The sequence below is a fragment of the Cupressus sempervirens genome, chromosome 6 (assembly GCF_028749045.1).
Source record: "Cupressus sempervirens isolate cs-2001-9-10 chromosome 6, ASM2874904v1, whole genome shotgun sequence".
NCBI classification, from domain to species: Eukaryota; Viridiplantae; Streptophyta; class Pinopsida; order Cupressales; family Cupressaceae; genus Cupressus; species Cupressus sempervirens.
In genome coordinates, this window is record NC_143123.1 from 398,912,516 (window position 1) to 398,934,183 (window position 21,668).

The 21,668-nt window shown below is 34.5% G+C and overlaps 1 protein-coding gene across 1 annotated transcript in view; it reads left to right on the top strand.

Annotated features, from left to right (window-relative positions):
• Positions 1 to 20,355, top strand: part of LOC149552744 (Signal recognition particle, SRP9/SRP14 subunit) — a 33,408-nt gene extending 13,053 nt beyond the window's left edge. Inside the window, exons 3-4 of the mRNA XM_089788289.1 lie at positions 19,809 to 19,902; positions 20,111 to 20,355. Of these exons, the coding sequence (XP_089644415.1) occupies positions 19,809 to 19,902; positions 20,111 to 20,187 (171 nt within the window). The 3' untranslated portion in view covers positions 20,188 to 20,355. The remainder of the gene's footprint in view (positions 1 to 19,808; positions 19,903 to 20,110) is intronic.
• The last annotated feature ends 1,313 nt before the right edge of the window (positions 20,356 to 21,668 follow it).

A 21,668-nucleotide genomic window follows, 5' to 3' on the forward strand; every position in this document is an offset into this window, starting at 1 on the left:
GCAACATATTCTGCCTGTGTTATACTTTGTGAGGTACAATCTTACTTCTTGCTTAACCAAGAAACCAATCTTCCTCCAAGAAAGAAAGCTCCACAATTGGTGCTCGTTCTGTCATCCATACTGCCTACCCAATCAACATTAGTATAAAGATATAAAGTGAAATCATTAGATCTGTCATACCACAATCCAACCTTTGGTGTTCCTTTCAGATATTTAAATATCCTTTTAACTGCTACATAATGTGCTTCTTTGGGATCAACTTGAAATCTTGCGACAATTCCAACTGCATTTGCTATATCTGGCCTTGTGTGAGTCAGATATTGTGATGCAGGAGCATCTTGCATGGAAAAAAAAAAAAAATTGAAAAAAAAAAAAAAAAAATTTTTTTTTGTGGAGGAGAGAGAAAGTGACGAAAATTAGAGGAGAAATAATAAAAAAAAAAAAAAAGGGAAAAAGGAGAAAAGAAAGGAAAAGGTGATTTCTATTTTCGAGGTGCATAGGTGGCATAATAGAAAAAAATAAAAAAATAAATGGTTGTCATTCCATTTATCGAGGTGCGTGGGTAGAATTCTAGAAAGTTATGAATATTGTAGAAGGTTATGGAAGTTGTAGAAGGTTGTGGAGGAATTCTAGAGGGTTGTGGATAAGTCATGCATTGGTTGGTAAGTGCCTATTTAAGCAAGGCATATGAGTATTTCTAATCAAGCTCAAGGAGTAGCTTGAGAGGTAGAAGCTCAAGGAGGAGCTTGAGGAGTAGAAGCTCAAGAAGGAGCTCAAGAAATAGAAGCTCAAGTGGAAGCTCAAGGAGAAGCTCGAGGAGTAGAAGCTCGAGAAGGGGAAGCTTGAGAAGGAGTAGCTTGGGAAGTAGAAGCTTGGAAAGCTTGGAAAGTTTCAAAGTGTGAAAGAGGAGGAAGTGAAGAGTGAGTTTTCCTGAGTCTGTGAACAGAGCGCTGAATGTGAGGCAGTTTACAGCAGGATTGTGATAGAGTTGTGAGTGTGTAGACAGAGCGCCGAATGTGAGGCAGTTTACACTTGGATATTGGATTAGGTTTGTGAGAAGAGCTAGTGACTGCGGTTTAGAAACAAGGAGATTTCTTGGAGGCTTGCAAGCACAAGTTGAGATCTCGGAGGTTTCTACCAGAGTGTGGATCTAGACTAGCTTAGGTTTGGATTGGATCTTGAGAGATCTTGTAGAAATGTTATTGTAATTACTATTGGATTTTCAAGTATGATAAAATTGTCTTCATATTGTTGCATTCTTGGTTGTGAGTTGGTAAGGGTGGTGTAGCCCTTCGTCAGTAGTATCAGAGCCGTACCTACATTATATTGCAATCCTTCTATCATAGATCTGTACTTCTTCTGCTCAATAGTAGGTGTGTCATCCTTTGTAGATATCTTATGTCCAGTTATCATAGGTGTTCCAACTGGTTACATATTTCCAAACCAAACCTTTTCAATAGAGCTTTCAAATACTTAATCTAAGAAATAAAGATTCCTTCTTTATTCTGCACAATCTGTAATCCTAGGAAGTATTTCATCTCTTCTATCACACTCATTTCAAATTCCTTCTTTATTTCTTATGCAAACTTGTCACTTTCATCATTATCTCCTCCAAATATGATATCATCAACAAATATTACCAAAATCATCAATCCATCATCTATTTCTTTTCAATATAGATTACCGTCTGCCATACCTTTGCTAAATCCAAGTTTTGTCAAATGCTTGTCCAACCTTGCATACCAAGTTCTGGGTGCTTGTTTTAAGCCATACAATGCTTTCTTCAATCTGCATACCATGCCTTTGTCATCTATTAAAGGAAAACCTTCAGGTTGTTCTATGTATACCTCTTCTTCAAGTTCTCCATTCAGAAATGCTGACTTGACATTCATTTGAAAAACTTTCAATTTCTTATGTGCTGCATAGGCTAAGAATAACCTTACTGCTTCAATTCTTGCCACAGGATAATAGGTTTTGTCATAGTCTATTCCTTCTTGCTATGAGTAACTTTTACATACCAATCTTGCTTTGTTCCTTTACAACTTCACCTTGTTCGTTCATCTTGTTCCTGAATACCCATTTTGTTCCTATCACATTCTTGTCTACTAGTCTAGGGACCAATTTCCATGTCTCATTCTTCACTATCTGATCCAATTCTTCTTTCATAGCTTGCTTCCAATAGTCATCTGCATTCTTTGGTTCTACTTGAGATATCAGACATAGTTCTTCATTGATTCTGTTTTTTGTCATCACACCTTTATCTCTGCTACCGATCATCTACTTTGGTGGATGATTTTTTGTCATATTCTAACTAGAAGTAGTTGTTATCTCAACTTTTAGCTCTGTTCTAGGTTTCGAACTTTGTTCCTGCCTTAGCTCTCCTTCATTCTACAAATCATTGTTAGTCTCAAAGAATACTTCATCATTCCTTGGTTTAGTAACAACAACATTCTCATCATCAGAATTGTAGTCAACTATTCTTTCTTGTATCTTGAATTTCTCATCAACTCTCACATTTGCACTTTCAACAATAGTCTTAGTTCTCAAATTATAACATCTATAAGTTCTGCTTTTCAATGAATAACCAAGAAACATACCTTCATCATTTCTAGCATCAAATTTACCAACATCATCATCTCTTTTGATATAACATTTGCTGCCAAAAATTCTAAAATACTTAACTGTAGGTGAGTGACCAAATCATAGTTCATAAGGGGTCTTGTTTGTGTCTTTCCTAACTTGCACTCTGTTCATAGTGTAGACTGCTGTATTCATAGCTTCTCTTGAAAAAATCTTGGATACATCATTCTCAGCTAACATAGCTCTTGCTACTTTTGTTGCTGACTTGTTTCTTCTTTCTGCAATGCCATTTTGTTCAGGGGTTGTAGGAGTTGAAAATTGTCTTTTGATTCCATTAGCTTCACAAAAAATATTAAACTCATTTGAAGTAAACTCTCCTCCTCTATTTGATCTTAAAAATTTAATCTTCATACCTAATTCATTCTCAAATCTATTCTTGAATATCTTGAACTTGTCAAATGCCTAAGATTTTTCTTTAAGAAATGCAAACAACATCATTCTAGAAAAGTCATCAACAATAATCATGAAGTACCTTTCACCATAGAATCCTTTAGTCTTCGTAGGACCACTAGGGTTTGTGTGTACAATCTCCAACTTTGTTGTAGTAGTAAACTTCTTGCTGGGAAAAGAAGTTCTGGTATGCTTTGCTAATACACACTCCTTGCAAGTTGTGTTAGTAGCTTTTCAATCTTAGGCAAATTTTTAATTACAAACATACTACTAGTTTTTACAATGCTGTCAAAGTTTATATGACAAAATCTCTAATGCCATAACCAACTATCGTCTACCTTTGCAACCAAACATGTCATTTCAGTGGGATTCAATTGAAACACATTACCTCTAGATCTAGTTTCTGTTCCAATTACCTTTCCATCTTTGTTTTTGATCATGCATGTCTTCTCTGTGAATTGCAACTGATAACCTTTATCCACTAGTTGCCCAACACTCAAAAGTTTGTGTTTCAAACCATCAACAAAATATACATCCTCAGTGTTAGTCTTACCATCAAGAGTTATAGATCCAATATCTTTCACATGGAAAATTGCATTGTTTCGAACTCTGACAATGCCTTCATCATAACTTTTGAAGTCAACAAACTTGTTCATATCACCAGTCATATGATGTGAACAAGCACTGTCAATTATCCAATCATATTTCTTTTCAACCCGTGATACCAAAGCCATTTCTTTGAACTTTCTTTTTTAATAACTACAAATCCTATTTCATCATCACTAGCACTTATTGCTTGTTCATTAGAATCATCTTCTTCATTGATATACAAACAATCTCTATCTCTTCTGGGTTTGAACTTTCCTTTGTACTTTTTCTCCTTTTTAGGACACTTAGATGCATAATGACCAAACTCATTACAAGTCCAACATTTAAAGATTTTCTTACCATATTTTTCTCTTCTTACCAGAAGGGCCACTCCTATCTTTCTATCCTCATCAGATCTGCTACTGCTAGCAAAATCTCACTTGTGCTCTTTGATAGATTGGGTTGAATGTTTAGGGCACTGAATGTTGTCTCTATTTTGGACAATTCTCCAGACTGTTTAAGCTCATTCTCAACTTCTTCAAGTCTTCCAAGTAATGTTTCCTTGGTGAAATCTTTGGTACAAGAGATCAACAATTGTATCGTTTGATTTGCTTGCTTAAATGGTTGCGTTAAGCTCTTCAATATCTTCTAGATCACCTCATCATCTTCCTTGGTTCCTCTTTGAGATCTGATACCTGCAGTAATTTCTAATATTCTGCCTACATATGTTCTTATAGATTAATCTTCCATCTTTTTAGCATCTTGAAATGCACAAATCCAACTTTGTAGCTTCAATTTCTTAGAATGTTCATCACTTTCAAAACTGTTTTCCAAAACTTTCCAAATTTTATGAGAAGTATCAAGTGTTTTTACCTGGTTGTACTCAATTTCAGGAAGTGCAGACAATAGTGCTTCTCTAGCTCTCATGTCGCACATGAAAAGTTCTCTCTCATCCTTGGTACAAGTTTCCAAAGCACTTTTAGCAATAACTGTCTTTTCTGATTTTGTGGAGATTGAATATCTTGGACCCATATATAGCAGATGTGTCTTCATCTTTTCCTTCCAGTTGTCATAATTTCTTCCATCAAACTTCAAACTATCCTCTTTGAATATGTTCACCATGGATCTATCAAAGTTGTTAAATTTTATCTTCAAGGACATGATGCTCTGATACCAATTGTTAGAAATAATAGTCCACCAAGATAATTTTGGGGGGGGGGTGCTGAATCAGGTATCCAATCAAAACATTTATCAACCTTGATTAATCTTAACCATCTAATGAAAGTAAACAACAACTATAACAAGATGCACACACACAATTACACTAGATTTGTTAACTAGGGAAACCTTTCATTAGAGGGAAAACCCTGATGGGAATGATGCCCACAAAGATATATATATATATATATTCCTTGTTAGAGGATGGACCTTGTTAGGAGTCTATAAACATATTCAGTACATAAGGGTCCTTGTTAGGAGACTTTGAATCTCTATTAGGAGATTCCAACTCTGTTAGGAGTTATAGAAGGAAGAAGGACCCACTGTCTAAATAGCTTCTGGAGCAAGATCACTGAACTTCACTGTCCAACTGATCTCTCAACTATTCTTTGTAGAATACTTGTTCGTATTGTGCTTTAACCTCTTTCCTCTGTCCTGTCAACTAGACCAGTCATTGTCAGACCTTGTAGACCAGGTCACAAACCTCGGATCCAAATATCAAACCTCGGATCTCAAAATAAAACCTCAACAACTAAGTTCTTACCAACTTCACTTTGCTTTGCTTATCCTTGCATATCAACTTGTTTCTCTTTTGTTCCGCTCTTCGTGCTTCTTGCAATTGTTCATATATTCATACATAACAAAGGAAAATGTCCTTCCTTTATACCGAATCCAAAAACAATTCCCTGAGTCAGCTATTACACCTTCTCAATTAATTATTATAGAACCTCATTAAGAACACATTATAGTTAGCGATAACATTAATTTGTCGCCTTGTAACTCGAATAACTTTCCGTACATGTAATATTATGATGAGCGAGCTTACCTACGTCATCTCCAACATGTCTTCTACACGCCGTTAACCTTGCTTCTTAGAATAACAACTCTGCTAAGAGATATAACAAGTTTACCATAACATGCTTCTGTAAACTCTATCTCAGAACAGTCTTCACCAAAACTTGCATAACTTCTTCCAGACTTAATATCTTATGCTCCCGAGATTAGCTGCATATACTAGACACTTAGTAATATCCCCCTTTAACCTTGCTTAGTGAAAATACTCGATGATCTGTCCGTACCAACTTGATCTTTACCATTGTTCTTCTGTTAGATACCACAGAAAACTGTTATGTTGAAATCAATGACAAACACAGTCATGAATGTAACGTATCATCATGATAATGATCTAATTATGTTTCTACAATACTCCCCCATAGAAGTATCATTAGCATTCATGCTTCCAACAGCTATCTCCACTGCAACCACAACCAAACCCCTTCCCCTATTACACAGCCATGACTATTTCCTTTACTGGTGTATGTGGTCCTTCCCCTTCAATTTCTGTATCTCTCTCTTCTTCCACACGGCATCCTCTTTTATCGACATGGGACACTGTTCACTTACATCTATTTTGGGCCAATTCTGCCCACATCCTCTGCCCCTTTTTAAAGAAATATAAAGTGTTAGCTAAGCTGTGGTGCCCCCCTTTTTGTAATGCCTCCTTTGTGCATTCCTCACGCCACTCCTTTCCATTGTTGCAAATTCTTCTGTCAATAAATTTTGAAGGTAATGAGCATAAATGAGGATTCCACAAGATTCAACATCTCCCTGAAATAGCTGTTAACAATTTTCTATTTTAATCACCACTCCCATGCACACCCTGCCATTTTCTAGATGTCCATACCCTGTTTCGATGCTATGTATTCTGGCACTGGCAGGCAGCATGCACCTGCATCATAACATAGTTCGCCACTGTACCTGGTTCCCAAAGAGACATTTATTCTGGGATTGAGGATAATGTTGAAACCTAAGGAGTGAGTGTGGGGCTCTGCATCTGTCAAGAACCTGCACACAATATACAAAGTCCCCCTGATCATTGAATTGCTGGACATATTCAATTATACAAATACCTCGATGTTTTTAACATAAACTGACATTTTGATCAACTAGGAAACCTGCCAAGGTCATTGAGCCTCATTCAGAGTTTTTATAGGTCTCTAGCTAGTTGATTTCTCATTTTACACGCCCTCAAAGTTGAACATGGAACCTTCTTTGACTTCTAGCTTATCTATACCTCATCTAATAGCTATCTGCAGGCCCTGCAAAAAAATCTATTGTTTGAATATTGTCCCATTTGATACCTGTCATTTGGAAATACCAAAATTTCCCTTCTCTATTCTAATAAGCCAACCATACCTGCCTATCCTTTGCTTCCTTCAGGCACCCTGTGGAATTATGCCTAAAGGAATCCTGCTAAGAGTGTTACCATTTTGCTAGAACCCTCAAAGGACAGCTTTCACTAACCCAGAAAGCAGGGACACAATTAATTATTTAATTGCATGGGTAATGATGTTTTTAACTTTGATTGAGTTTACTGTTTGGTTGGTTGAAAGAATCAGGTGTAGGTTCTCAGTTCCAAAGGCAGCTAGAATTGAAGGCTACAGATGAAGGTAGATAATAAATTGGTCTAACCAATATTTTTCATATATTTATTCAGGTGCCGAATATGCCCGTCTTCGTACCACCTTGTTAATATTTGGATTGGAACGTGATCTGATTTTATAAAGAATAGTATTGCCGTTTTATACAGTGCATAGTAAACAATTAGGACAGCATAAATGAATATTTAATATTTATTTGTGAAGTGCCAGTCCTGTCATATAGATTCGTTTTTGAACTTTGCATTATATTTTTCAAACTTGGTGAGTTCTCACCTGACCAGCAAGAAGTTGCGAGTTTTATGCCTGGCATGTATCTCAGAAGACACTTTTGCACCCATCTCTGTAGAGAAACTCATGAATTTCTTAGCAAGTCTTGCTTGGAACTTATGCGTTGTCTCGACAGCTTTGGAAACCAGAAAAAATCGTACACCCTTCATAAAAGCCCTTATTTTTTGTGTTCTTTTTGTCATTTTGTCTTCACAGTTAGGATATGAGGAGTGTGAATTGATTGTTGAGTGATTGAAAGGATTTATCATTGGTTGCTTAAATTTAAAAGTTATAAGATTATAAAATTACATGCCTCATGAAGGTGCTCATGGCCACAAAGGCCTTAATTGGGGCCTGGTGGCAGAGTTTCACTCCTTGACCCCTTCCAACCCAAATCCCACATTATAACAGTTCACATGCCCAGGACCCTGCCTCAGAATCCACTAGGGGATGCAACCCCAATACCCTATTTCGGGTTCTAAACAGTAAAATGCATAAAAATGTTTTGAACTATGCCAGAAGGAAAAGCAGATAGATTCCCTTAAGTTGTATTGAAATACCAAAAGGGAGCATTTCTACCCCAGTGTATAGCAGCTATCACTGTCCAAATAAAATCACAATGAATTTAATATTGCTTTCCCATTCCAATGCTTCAACACACCTGACTGCTTTATTACTAAACTGGTTCATTTCATAATCCTTAAATACTGTGCTTTATACATTTGGACTGTATTTCATGTTTTAAAGATGAATTGTGCCCCTTTTACTCTGTCATAGCTGCTGCAAGTCTTGCTTTTGATCTTCCTTCTGACTGCAGTTCTTGATTTGAACCCATCTTTTGTTAGATCTTCTGTTTAATTCCTTCCTTGGACATTGTTCTTGATTGAAATAGTCAGTATTCATGTTCAATCACCTTGTCCTCTGTTTATTATTTGTGCAGTCAAGTTAGGTACTCTGACTTAAAATGTTGTCAACTCTCTCCTATCTTTCATGATTGCTCCTATCAACCCTTGTCAAATGGATGTGTCTGTTCTCTTGATCTTAATCTGATCTTGACTTACCTTATGATTTGCAAGAGCATCTGCTGACATATTGGCTTCTCGATAGCATGCCGAATTAGGAAATCTCCCAGCTCTTCTATGATTTCCCAAGCTTTTGTTACCAAGTTCTTTTATTTCCAGGTAGTGTTGATCTTTTGGTTATGGCTTGGATGCAAAGTTGTGGTTCCCTTCTCTGTCTATATTATTTGTTAAATTCTTCAATTTGCACAGCTTCAGACCCATGACAAGAGCCTCCATTTCCGCCTTCTTGTTTGTTGAGACCCCTAACTGCTTCAAATAGTTCCAAGTGCATTCACTTTTCTCATCTCTTATGATACATCCTTCACTTGCTAAGCTGGGATTGCCCCATCTAAGTTCAATTTCAAATGACCTCTTTGGGGGCTATCCATCTAACTTCTCCCTTTTTCCGATTTTTGTAACTTTCTATTGTTGTCTTTCTTTTGAGATCCTTTCCCTTTTTCATCCCATTCTGAAAATTTCGTAACGAATTTGATTCTGACTTTCACATTTGCCACTTCCACTATGCTGTCTTTAATCAATCTGATCATTATCTTAATTGAATTCTTGACTTGCTTGAAGACTTTTATGTTCCTTTCCTTCCATATTAGCTATATAAGAATTGGTGGAGCTGTGATCCAGACATCTTCCCAAAGAGATGTGTTTTATGCTAACCCACATGGGCGCCTTCATTAAAGTAATCTGCAAGACTAAACTGCAAACTACAACCCAAAGCTGTCCTAGACAATGTTTGGACCTTTCTTAAATAGGCAATTTTATGCCGCTTGGGAAGGTTCTAGACATTGAAACTTAATATCTAGGGCCAACAGACCCTAACAATACATATAGAGTCGGCCAAATACATCTTTGACAATTATTTTAAAAATTTCGGGTAGCCCAACTTTGGAAGGCCATAACTCTTGAACCATTGCTCCGATTGGCTATTATCACCAGTTTTTGGAAACACCAGCTCTTAATCTACGGGCTCGGAATGACGCAAGCGCCCTTCCATCGAGTTTTTGGACCTCATCTGGGCACTCTAAGGCATTTAACGGTGAGCCTAAAGTTTTTAATACAATTTTTTCCACCGAAAATCCTCAATAACTTCCCCGATACTTAAGCTGGAGTAATGAGATTTTTATGGTAGGTTTATAACTCTAAAATGAACCTTCATGTAGAAAATGAGAACATTCCAAGCTCGTATGACAAATTTACTAAAAATAGCAAGTTCCTAACAATGGTAACCACCCTATCTGTTGATATTCTAGGATCGTTTCTGCAAATGTAGTAACATTGCCAATGTGATTGATGATTTCCAAATGCAGATTTGGATCTCATATAAATATGAGAAGATGAGACATGTCTCTTCAAGGGACATGAAGAGACATGTACCTATAGTTAATCATCTTTAGTTAACTATATGTATAACTCACCTTTAAGCATATATGTAATATTAATATATTAACCATAGTTTAAAAACTCGGTATCGGCAATATCTCGGTTGGCCCAAAATTTTGGAAAAACTTGGAATCGGCAAAAACTCGGCGAAAAAATCGGCAATAAATCGGCACTTTTATCAAACATTTGAAAATATACAAATTCGTAAAATATTCTTAGCAATTATTATAAATCTACTAAAGGCTAAAATCTATTATCAATTTATTATAAATCTATTATATATTATAATATAAATCTATTATCTAAATATTATCTATAAAATATATAGCTACTAGCCAACTACAAATTATCAGTTCTTAAAAATGAAAATAAAACAATATTAATGTAAGTTTTAAATTTAAAATACAATAAACTTAAATTACTTTCGTCTTTAAAATTGTAAATATTTTAAATTTACTGTAGTACTATTTACTATTTTAATTTTAAATAAATACATTAAATTTACTGTATTTAAAACTTAATAAAAATTAAATTAAATTTAACTCTTTTAAATTAAATTTTTTTAATATTACTGTATTGTAAATTTTTATCTTTTCTCAAAATAAATAAATAAAATTTTTAACAAAATTAATTGATGAAATTATATCTAGATTTACATAAAGTTATAATAAAATTTACATAAGATTTAAAAAAAAACAATGAACATCAACATAGTCTGGAAAAAACGAATCGTAACTGGAAGGCGGAGTGCAGAGATTCGTCATTCGAGCACATTAAACTTCACACGCTCACCAGAGGGGTTAGGGTTTTGACAGCTTTGCATGCTTATCAGGCGTTCTTTAAGCAGAAGGGTTTCCGTCTTGCCAATCTCACGCACTTTAGGGTTCATGGAATTGCTCTTCTCCTCCAGAGCGCAAATGACATCTGCAATGGCAGCGTTGTAGGCCTGCTCTTTCATCGGATGACACCACGAACAGACACCCTATATTCGCCACCCTCTATCTCCATCCCTAAAACGTGAATGGAAATTTTGAATGTAGATTTGACCCAAAAAAATCAACGCTATTCAATGTTTTTTCACCCCAAAATCCGCGAGTAATGGCGATTTTTTTGACTAAAAATCGCTGCGTTTTTTTGGAAATTTCAGGGCCGGTATTTATGGCGTTTATATCGCCCGCCTTGCTGTTTCGCGAAATACCGCGTTTTTTGCGATTAATCACCGGTATTTTAAAGTATGATATTAACCATATATGTAATATATATAATATATATAATATATATAATATTAAATATATAATATTATATATATATATATAATATTAAATATATAATATTATATATATATATAATATTATATATATATATATATAAAATTCTTATAAAAAATATAAGACATAAAACAATGTTCATATAAATCATGAATACAAATACTCAATGTAATGAGTATATCACTCCGATTGATGCAATACTTCAACACTCAGTCTTAGCAAGGGAGATATGACAAAAACATTTATGAGATATCAATATCAAGGATATCTATACACAACATATTATTTGACTTTAACACTTTGAAATAGTGACTTGTCAAATAACTACAATCACAATGTTATGAACACTATCATAACATATATTATGATCTCTAATTGTCCAAAACAACATCTAGAGTAATCATAATGCTTTCGTTATCAATGACTTCCGGCGTATACATAACAAAAATTGTCATAATAATAGGCCTATCCTTCGCAAGATCGTCATCTTACAAAGATTACCTTCCGTTTGTTCATTATCATGGTGTCCAACAAAATCTCCAAAGAACCGTGATAACAGGCCTACCATTTATAAGATCGTCATCTTATAATGGTTACCTTTTGTTTATATACGTCAACGAAAGATCGTCATCTTTCATTACATAGCATATGTGAAATGGTAACCACCATGAACCCAGTCAAAGGGTGGTACAAAGGTTTTCACCTCAATTCTCTCTCACAGAGAAGAATGCATTTCAAGGAATTTCACTTAGAACTTCTTCTCATAGAGAAGATATCATTCACAAGTATTGCATCTCAAAATTTCTCTTTTTGAACATCGATCTTGGGAAGTCATGGTCCTCTAGTTATTTCCTCAGAAATTCTCTTCACCCAAGGATGCTTGTCAAACTCACTCTGAATCAATTGTCTGATTTTCAAATGATAATTCATCACTTCCTCATTATATACATAGGAGTAGGCCCATCACATCATGTAGTCGCCCACATGTATTTCTAGACTCCCTCTGAGTATCAATCTTCTAAGCTTTTGTGTTTCCTTTGAAGAAGTGTCATACTCTCTCTTAATGTAGAAGAAATTCATAATCTCAATCATTAAAGATACTTGCTTCAAGAGCCTGCACAATATTTGGGAGCATGTGTAAAGTATCAACTTTCTTTTCCTGTAAGAACATTCTCAAACATAAAGGAAAAGATCAAGACCAATAACCCTTATAGTGTGTATAGAACTAAAAATAAGAGAGACTACAATGAGTAGATAAATGTAAAAGATAAGAGTACTACTTATCTGCACATGAAGATTCATAAATTGTCTTTTTAGATTATTTGAGAATGGAACATCTCCCCTCTAAATAAGGTTCTAGTGGAAATGAAATATTGACTATTATTCCCCCCACAATGTAAAATTTCCACTCATTCTTATATTGTTGAACAACTTTGTATCAATTATGATAGCTCCTTTCTAAGTTCCAACTTGCTTTTTTCATCCATTGAAGCTCCAAACATTCATTAGGCTTAATAGTAGAAGTGAACACAAACTCATCCACAACACACCAATATCTTGATTGAGTATGATTGTGCCACTTGAATGACTCTACAATTGATACGTCAAGTTTCATTTATCAAAGAGAGACTCGTAGATAGTTTAATTAAAGTGACAACTTTCTTATGATGTACGCAAGGGGTAGGCCCATTTACATAGTTGCATGAATTCAGTTCTCTTGACTGTTACAATTTATCGATCATTGAAGATTCCATCACAATATTGGTTTACTCCCTCTGAATCAATATGATCGATATCACTGACGGTTTGATGAAACCATATCCTCTATCTGCTCCCTCTGACAGATGTGTCAAAATCCCTCTGAACAAAAATCTTCTACGCTTCTAAAATAGACTTCCCTTTAACAAAGTGTTAGACTATCTTGAATTTGATATTAATCCTCCTTTTCCTACAAGAACATTCTCGAAGGAAAAGATCAAGGCAAATGCTCATATAGAAAAACAAGTAAGCGAGATATTACAAAGATTAGATAAATAAAATACTCACATCAATAATTCTTTTATTTGATATTTCATTCTATTAGACATTAATCTAAGAACGATCCAAATTATTTCAATAAAAAAATATCTAATTTAAGTATATATACATTAACCATATATACGTATATTCCATTTTCTGTAGATTTACTTTAATCAATATTTTTCAACATATTATTATTTTCCTATGGAACATAATATTTCCTAGCTGTAACTTAGGATGTATGTATTGTCCATATACTCTTATAAATTTCATGATTGATGTCATTTTTCATAATGAGTAGCTTTATTTATATACATTTTTCATATAAAGAATTGATTATCACAAATATTCTGATTTTATTTCAATAAATAAAATCATTTATATTTGTATTCAACTTGATAATAAAATATCATTAAATGAATATCGAAGATAAACATAATATAACATTACCTTAAAATAATACCAAACAATAATCCTTGACTTTGAATAATATACACATTCTAATCTATATTATTCCCATATCACTATTATATACATATTTAATAATCTATCAAATATTTACTTCACCTTATTTGATCATCTCATTATATAGTTATTATAAAATTACTAATATAATTCTTACTTAACTATATTACATAACATTTTCCATTTCTTAAATATACCTTACTAATCAAAATTAATGAATAAGGAAAGTGTGTACCTCTCTTACCCAAGCCTTAGTGGCAGCCTGCAATTGCTGACGTGACCCTGCACTATCATATCTAATGATCATGAGTCAAAGTGTGCAGTAAATATGCAGTAAATGTCTTATTTCTAGTCACCACTCACCGCTTGGTGTGCAGGGAATATGTGAATCTCTGATCCATCTGATCTCCTATCCCCTTTCGATGCATTTTGGCTTCCACGCCACTATTAGATGTATTATTAGCTGTTAGGTATTCCGATTCTTCTCCCTGTATCACGATACTATTTTGCCTCGTTGTACTCAGGTATGGGTTTATACATTCCTTTAAATATACTTTATCAATCTCCATCATTATTATCATACTTTGTTCCTCTAATAATCATAATTCATTTATGATTTATTAATGCTTCTCTCAGCAATGCAGAATATGGGTCATTTATAATGTGTCTAGTGGCACAAATTGAATTTAAATTGCTATTGTTATCATTCTTCCTTATCCAAACATTCCTGATCGCAATTTTGCTTATTGTAATGTACTCCCTATTATTGACAATTTGATACTTTGGTCAAAAATATGGGTTTGATCTCTTTTATATTCGATAAATATGCTCTTTCCACGTAATCCGCAGCAGATGACGGTCAATCTATTCAAATGCTTATGACGTGCAAGCTGACTTGTACAGACCAGGCCATGATTGTCCTTTCTCCATTAACTGTAGTTATATCCATGTAGCATAATTTATGACACGGTAGTTTCATAATTCTTTATTGCCTTTGATGGCAATGTAGGGTTTTCTTTTGGTTGCATAGGCATTATCTTTCTTCCATATATTTTATGGGAGGGCCAAATAATGGTTCGATGATCCTTGTTAACAGTCAAGGAAATTTTATTTTATAGAAACACTGAATCCTCTAAATGATATTAATCACATGTCCTTGCAGCAGTAGTGACTCACTACCAAACTGTAGTCTTTGTAAAGCTATATAAATTGAATCTCCACATTTCCTTTCGTTTATTGCAATGACTGACGTAAACTTCTATTGTGCAGATTGGTTGTCATATGTAGATAATCCTGTTGTCATCATTGTCTGTGATTTAATCGTACAGGTTGCTGACTGGAATTGACTATAATGTTTCCATGTTTCTTCCATATTGTTCCATATTCCTATGAGGAGTCACATCTCCCTATTCAATGCCAGTTGTTGATTCCTTCATGAATTGCCTCTGATCGTCCCTCCATCTAAGCCTGATATAGAAACTATCGTGTTTGTCCTTCTGCTTAATCCTTATTTTACATTTGCAGTCCGGCTCTGACATCATGTTGATGTTCTAGGATCGTTTCTGCAAATGTAGTAACATTGCCAATGTGATTGATGATTTCCAAATGCAGATTTGGATCTCATATAAATATGAGAAGAGGAGACATGTCTCTTCAAGAGACATGAAGAGATGAAGAGATATGTTTCTATAGTTAATCATCTTTAGTTAACTATATGTATAACTCACATTTAAGCATATATGTAATAGTAATATATTAACCATATATGTAGTATATTATTATATAATGTATAATATATATTATATATATTATATTACATATATAATATATTATGTATATATTATTCTTATCAATAATATAAGACATAAAACAATGTTCATATAAATCATGAATACAAATACTCAATGTAATAGAAAAGAGTGAAAAGAAAATATTTTTGGGTGATGCAAGATTTCTCTTACACCCACGATGCTTTTGTATCACTTTGTAAATGCAGTCTTGTAACTAGTAGGAACCTTTGCATCTCTATATAGTGCCACCTTCCTTGGTTTTAAAATCATCTCATGACTATAAAACCTCGGTGGCAAAACCTATGCCAAGAGATTCAAGGGGGTGGTCATCTTGTTCCAGTGGTCAATAACAATTTTTCCCTCAACTTTGAAAATGTATCTATATGTTCCTTGCTTACTATTATTGTTTTTTATGTTCATCAAAATTATCGCCCGATCAATGTCAACATACCTAATATGCTCATGACGAGCTTGGTGAGCCCCAAAACATATCTTGGGCGACCTACATTCATCATCAAGAACCAATGCTTTTGTGTTCTAGGTTCTTTTTGTGTTTGAGTGCCTCCATGTACTCCACAAAGTGTTAATGACCTAGCACTCGAGGCCTCTCACACCTTCACAAGTTGTCTTAAGACAATTGTTGGAGATTCAAATCGTGTTTTGACAACCTAACATGGCATAAGGCATAATGTCATCTATCAAGTTCAATTATAATTTTTTTTTGAAATAAAAAAATAAAAATAAAAAAATACAATACAAAAACAAACTTAAATTGCCTTCAACAACTCCAATGAAGAGAAGGTCTAAATATGGCGTGTATCATGTAATGATTAGTCACAAGCATATGTATCTCCTTAGCCTTCGTGTAAATTTTGTTGACTTATTAATTTGAGTGCCAATCATTTGAATGATTAAATTGAGTTAGTGAATTGTATAGGGTGTCCAAAAAATGTAATTATATGTGTGTTGGCATAACTAATGTAGTGATGATAAGAGATGATTGGAGCTATCATGCTACAAATTTGGTTAAATGATGATCGGTTATTGTGTTGTCATTGATGTTAAGTATTGACCAAGTGTTCTTTACAAGTTTTAGAGTATGAATTTGATGAATGGGGTGTTGCAGTGAGTGTGATTGGTCGATATTCTTATGGGAAACTTAGGGGCGTCTCAACTAATCAAATGTATGACTGCTACTCTTAATGTGAAAGACTGAGTAAGTTATAAGCAGTGGAAAGTGAATAGTGAAACTGCTAGAATAGTTAGTGACAGATAGTAAGTGATTTGATCATTTGATCAAATCGATGAAGAGTTAAGTAGATCGATCAATGAGTAAGAATAACATGCATTGTAGATATTATGGTTACGATTGCAACTCATTTGGATGACCGGTGAGTAGGTGTTTATAGTTTCCGATAAACAATTTGTTTTCTCAAGTATCCGACGTCAGATCAAAGATCGATGACTGGTATGGATGAGTTAGTGAATTTGGTCGAGGTGGACATGATGTGGTGATGTGTGTAAATGATTGTGTGTAATGATTTGACATTCCAAAGCTCGATGCAAGCATCCCATGATGATTCTAGGAGCTGTTTGGTCAAAATGTGTTTGACAGTTCTTCATGAATTTAAATGTAAGATTAATTATGGGACGACGTGGTATAGGAAATTCATTGTGTGCGCGGTGTGTGATTGATGCATATTTAAAGATCAAAAGCAAACATTTCTAGGGCAAGTCTAAGGAGGTGAAATGTTTAGGGTTTCATAGAATGTTATAAAATTGGTGAAGGCAAAAAGTTTGGTGTGTTGATCATGGTGCAATTGAAGTGTGTAGGTGTGATCAAGCTAGAGGTTAGTGTGGAATGAAGTGAAGTGTATCAAGAAAAGGAGGTGCTAATCAGCAAATCATTCTACCTGCTATTTCCTAATAGTTGCAGTAGTAAAATCGCTTAATCAAGTGGATCCTATTAGGTCCTTTATTGAAATCCTTTAATAGGGTGGCACTTTAATTAGTGTTCTAAGTCCTTTAACAAGGCTACTCTTAACATAGCTTGAGGTAAATCCCTTGACTAGGTGACACATAACAGTGTCTTTGTAACTCCTAACAGGGTTAAGCTCCTAATAGGGTGTACTTTAGAGGAGTGCACAATTTGTGGGTACTAATTCCCATCATGGTTTTCACCCAAGTTGGGTTTCCACAAGACCAAAATATCTGTGTCAGTTGTTGCATTATTTTGTGGATGTGGTTTCTTTCATTTGCTGTTATTAAGCTTATGCTGTGATAAGGGTTTGAGTGTTTGAAAAGTTGCATAATCAGTTGGTTACTGATTCACCCCCTCTCTCAGTAATCTGATCCCTTAGGACTAACAATGTGGCCCTATAGCCCCATATGCCCTACAATTTTTAGCCTTGTCCATTATGACTTGTAAAACATTTGTAGCCCCTGCCATCTCAATTGATTGCATGAGAATATCAGCAATGAAACTTGCATCTTTGACTTGCCTGTCACAATCCATTACCTTTAAGAGCATCGTCCCTTTAGGGAACATATTATAACATTGATGAATAAGCCGGTTCGCACCTTTTCATACCTAGGACTAATATATTCAAGAGGTGTATAGCAAAAGGTATTCTCCATCGGTTGAATGGAAGCCCATTGGCATAAATGCAACGAGCAGCACTTTGATCAGCAACCTCTCTAATTTCATTTTGAAGGATGTATCTAATGGGCGTCTTTTTCATGCAACGATTTGTGGTTTTGAAGGTGGTGGCATTGGCAAAGAAGGATGTGGACCAATGGATTTTGCCAAGCCACTCTGAGGTCTCCTTGAGCCTCTCTTTGCAGGGGATGAAATATTATTTCCTTTGTTGCTTCTCCTCAGCTTCCTCTTATGCTCTAGCATATTACAGGATTCAATGATATGGCAGCTTGTCCCCAACTTTCTCCTTACAAGGTTTCATTCCATTTTCTAGTGGTGGGAATGAAGTGATGGCAACTATTTGATCTGTCAATCTTTCCTCTATGAACTCTTTGACATCATTGGCAATCAATCAAACAATTTTGCTCGTACATTGACATCAATTGACTATGTCTTCTCACCTTTGACATCAATGATAACTTCTAATTGTCCATATACCCTTGACATTATTGACAACATTAAATAGTCTGTATACCTTTAACATCCATGACAACATTTCTGACAGGGTCATCATGGCTGTGATATATTTATGTCTAAGGGGCCATGAGATGTTGTGCAGGTGTCATTATGAATTCTGACATTTTGTATTCTAAAATATGCTGTTCTATTTCAGGCTTGTAATAATATTCTTGATTTTTTGACACTATTGTATTCTCCACAAGTAAATATAACATGGTGATGTGAGGCCGTGTTAATTTCCCCTCCATATCTTAAGATCCAAGATTGGCAGGCTTATGATTAGTCCCCATCCAAATGCTCATAAGAATATACACCAATAAGCTTTTTAGCTTAATGAACAATTTTGCGATAGACACTTCAATAATTTACAACTTATAATCTATAATGTTTGAATTACTACCCACTTCCATGCAGATTGTAGGAGTTTCGCTAGCTAGTTTGTTATGAGCCCAAATCTGAACCATTGGGAATACATTTCAATATCTGTTTATGAATCTAAAGATTTGATTTTAGATTTTAAAAATTGAAGTAGAAGAATAATTCATTCCCTTTGCATGTTCAATTTAGCTAACTGATTAGTTAAGTATATGCCTCTGTTAATTATTTTGTGATTTGTCCTCCCTACAACCTCTAGGTCCAGCACAAATCACGTAGCATTCATTATTCAGAATTGAATTAAATCTGTCATGTAAAAACGTTGTACATTTTAAATAGGAAGATAAAGCTAAGGAGAAAACTATCATATAACCACTACAATAATATCAATGCTGCCAAGTCACTGAAGAGTGTGATATGGATTTCTGGAATTTTTTTCCCAAAACGAACTAACCACGCCCAAATCTTAGTGGACAATGCAGGGAACATTTGAAAAATGTATACAATGACTGTACAAAGAAATTCAACTGTCCTCTATGTATGGATAAAAAGTAACATTATATACATACAGAATGGGTGAAAATACCCAAGAATAATATGAAGGAATGTATGTTTGAATTAAATGTTATAGTTGGAAGGTTCCAACGGTTGATACTTATATTTGCATTCATTAAGTTCTTTAATTATTTTGTATATAATTTGATATAAAACTTGCAAACTTGCAAACTGTACAGTGTCTAAAATTCAAGACAGATCAGGCACAAGATGCAAAGAAAATGGAGAAGCTCAATAATGTTTTCTTTACATTGATGGCTCGTGGCCCTGATGGTATAGTCCTAATGTCATACTCACATATTTTTGTCTTGTTTAATCTCTTAATCTTCTTTATTACTAATTTTAAATCTTAATCAAAGATAGCGTTGGAGTCATATTGGTCTTAAGTCTTAACAATATAGTGTCTTGTAAATTTTTGTTTCAAGGGTAATGCTAGATTTGCATTCTGGGTTTTAATGTATATTTATGTTGTATTCTCCAGTTGATCCAACGGAAGAGTTAGCAAAAGAACAAGCGGCTTCTCAAATGACCAAAAAGGGCAGAGGAAGGAGACAATGAGTGCTCTATTTGTAAAACGCACTTTGCTTTGCTGAGTCTAATTTTGTCTTTGATTAAGGCTAATTGTAATTGCATTTAAAACAGAGCTGGCACAATGCAACATATGATTTAATGTTTGATGATGTCTGAGAATGGGAAATCCAGGATTTTGCAGTCCTTATGATAGAATTTGCAAGTTCCAGTTTTGTATTGGCTTTAGTTTTCTTCTTCTAAATAGTACTGTATCTACATGAATCTAGAATTCCCTAGCTCTAATTTTTTCATGATCGTATATATTGTGAAAACATTGGTAAATGAAGTAGAAAATATACAGGGAACTCAGATGGAAGATCTAACAAATCCTATACAGGTAATATATCAATAGAATGCTTGTTATAATCCTGGATAAGAAAGCATCATAGGCATCAGGAACTAAATTACTCTGGCATAGAAGGCATTTTTAATTTTTGAAATATCCAGTAAAAGCTTTAAACTTAATCATACTTTGAAATATCGAGTATTTTTATTTATAATTCTGATATTATGCTAGCAAGGGCTTATGGCTAAAATGTGAAGATACACATATTAGAATACCCTACTTCAAAGTTTGGTTGCTAAAGAGTCCTCCAGGAGAAGGTTACTAGGTTATTGTAGGGCAAACAACAGTATTGATGCTAGAGTTTTACATCATCACAGGAGGATTACCTCAGACATGCAAAAAATTAAAAGCTCATTTTTCTTAGTTTTGTGTGGACTGTAAATCATTGGTATGCTTCTGATAGTGCCCCAGTTGAAATTCATTGAAACCAAATCTTACCACACTTACCAGGATGCCATGCCAATTTTAAAGCGTGCTGGCATTCTGCTGTCAAGTTCAAAGGAAACTGAATTCAAGAAGCAACCCAAGATGCTATAAAACTAAATACCTGCTTAGATAAGTGTATCTTAAACATCTCGGCCATAATATTTGAAGGCAGAAAAGATAGTTAGTAGATGTTATAGGATGTTATCGTCATAGTTTGCAGTCTTTGACTTGGAGAGTAGTCAGGAATCCCAAAATTTTCGACTCTGCAAATACTTGACAGAAACTTGGCAACAGGAGCGCTTAAAAAATGAAGATTCTTAAAATAACACATTTTGTGCAAAATCCAATTACATAATGTACTAAATTAAAATTGATATCTCAAAAGAGAAAATGCATGTTTGTATAGCCAAAAAAATGTGAAAAATACATTTTAACTAGTGTTTTACCTGCATGTGTGTTTTTAACCACGTTTTAACTACGTCTTTAAAAACTCACTGCTTAAAATTGTTAAAACTTGCAGACCAAAAGAAAACAGAGTACTTGGCAACTCGGAGAGTACTCACAGAGTTTGCAAACTATGGTTATTGTCATATCGACTTTGACTCATCTGAAACTAAATAGCTAGTAAGGTCTTATGAGCAAAGTCAACATGGAGCAAAAGGTATACTAGCTTGTTTCAGTATCAAATGTTTGACCA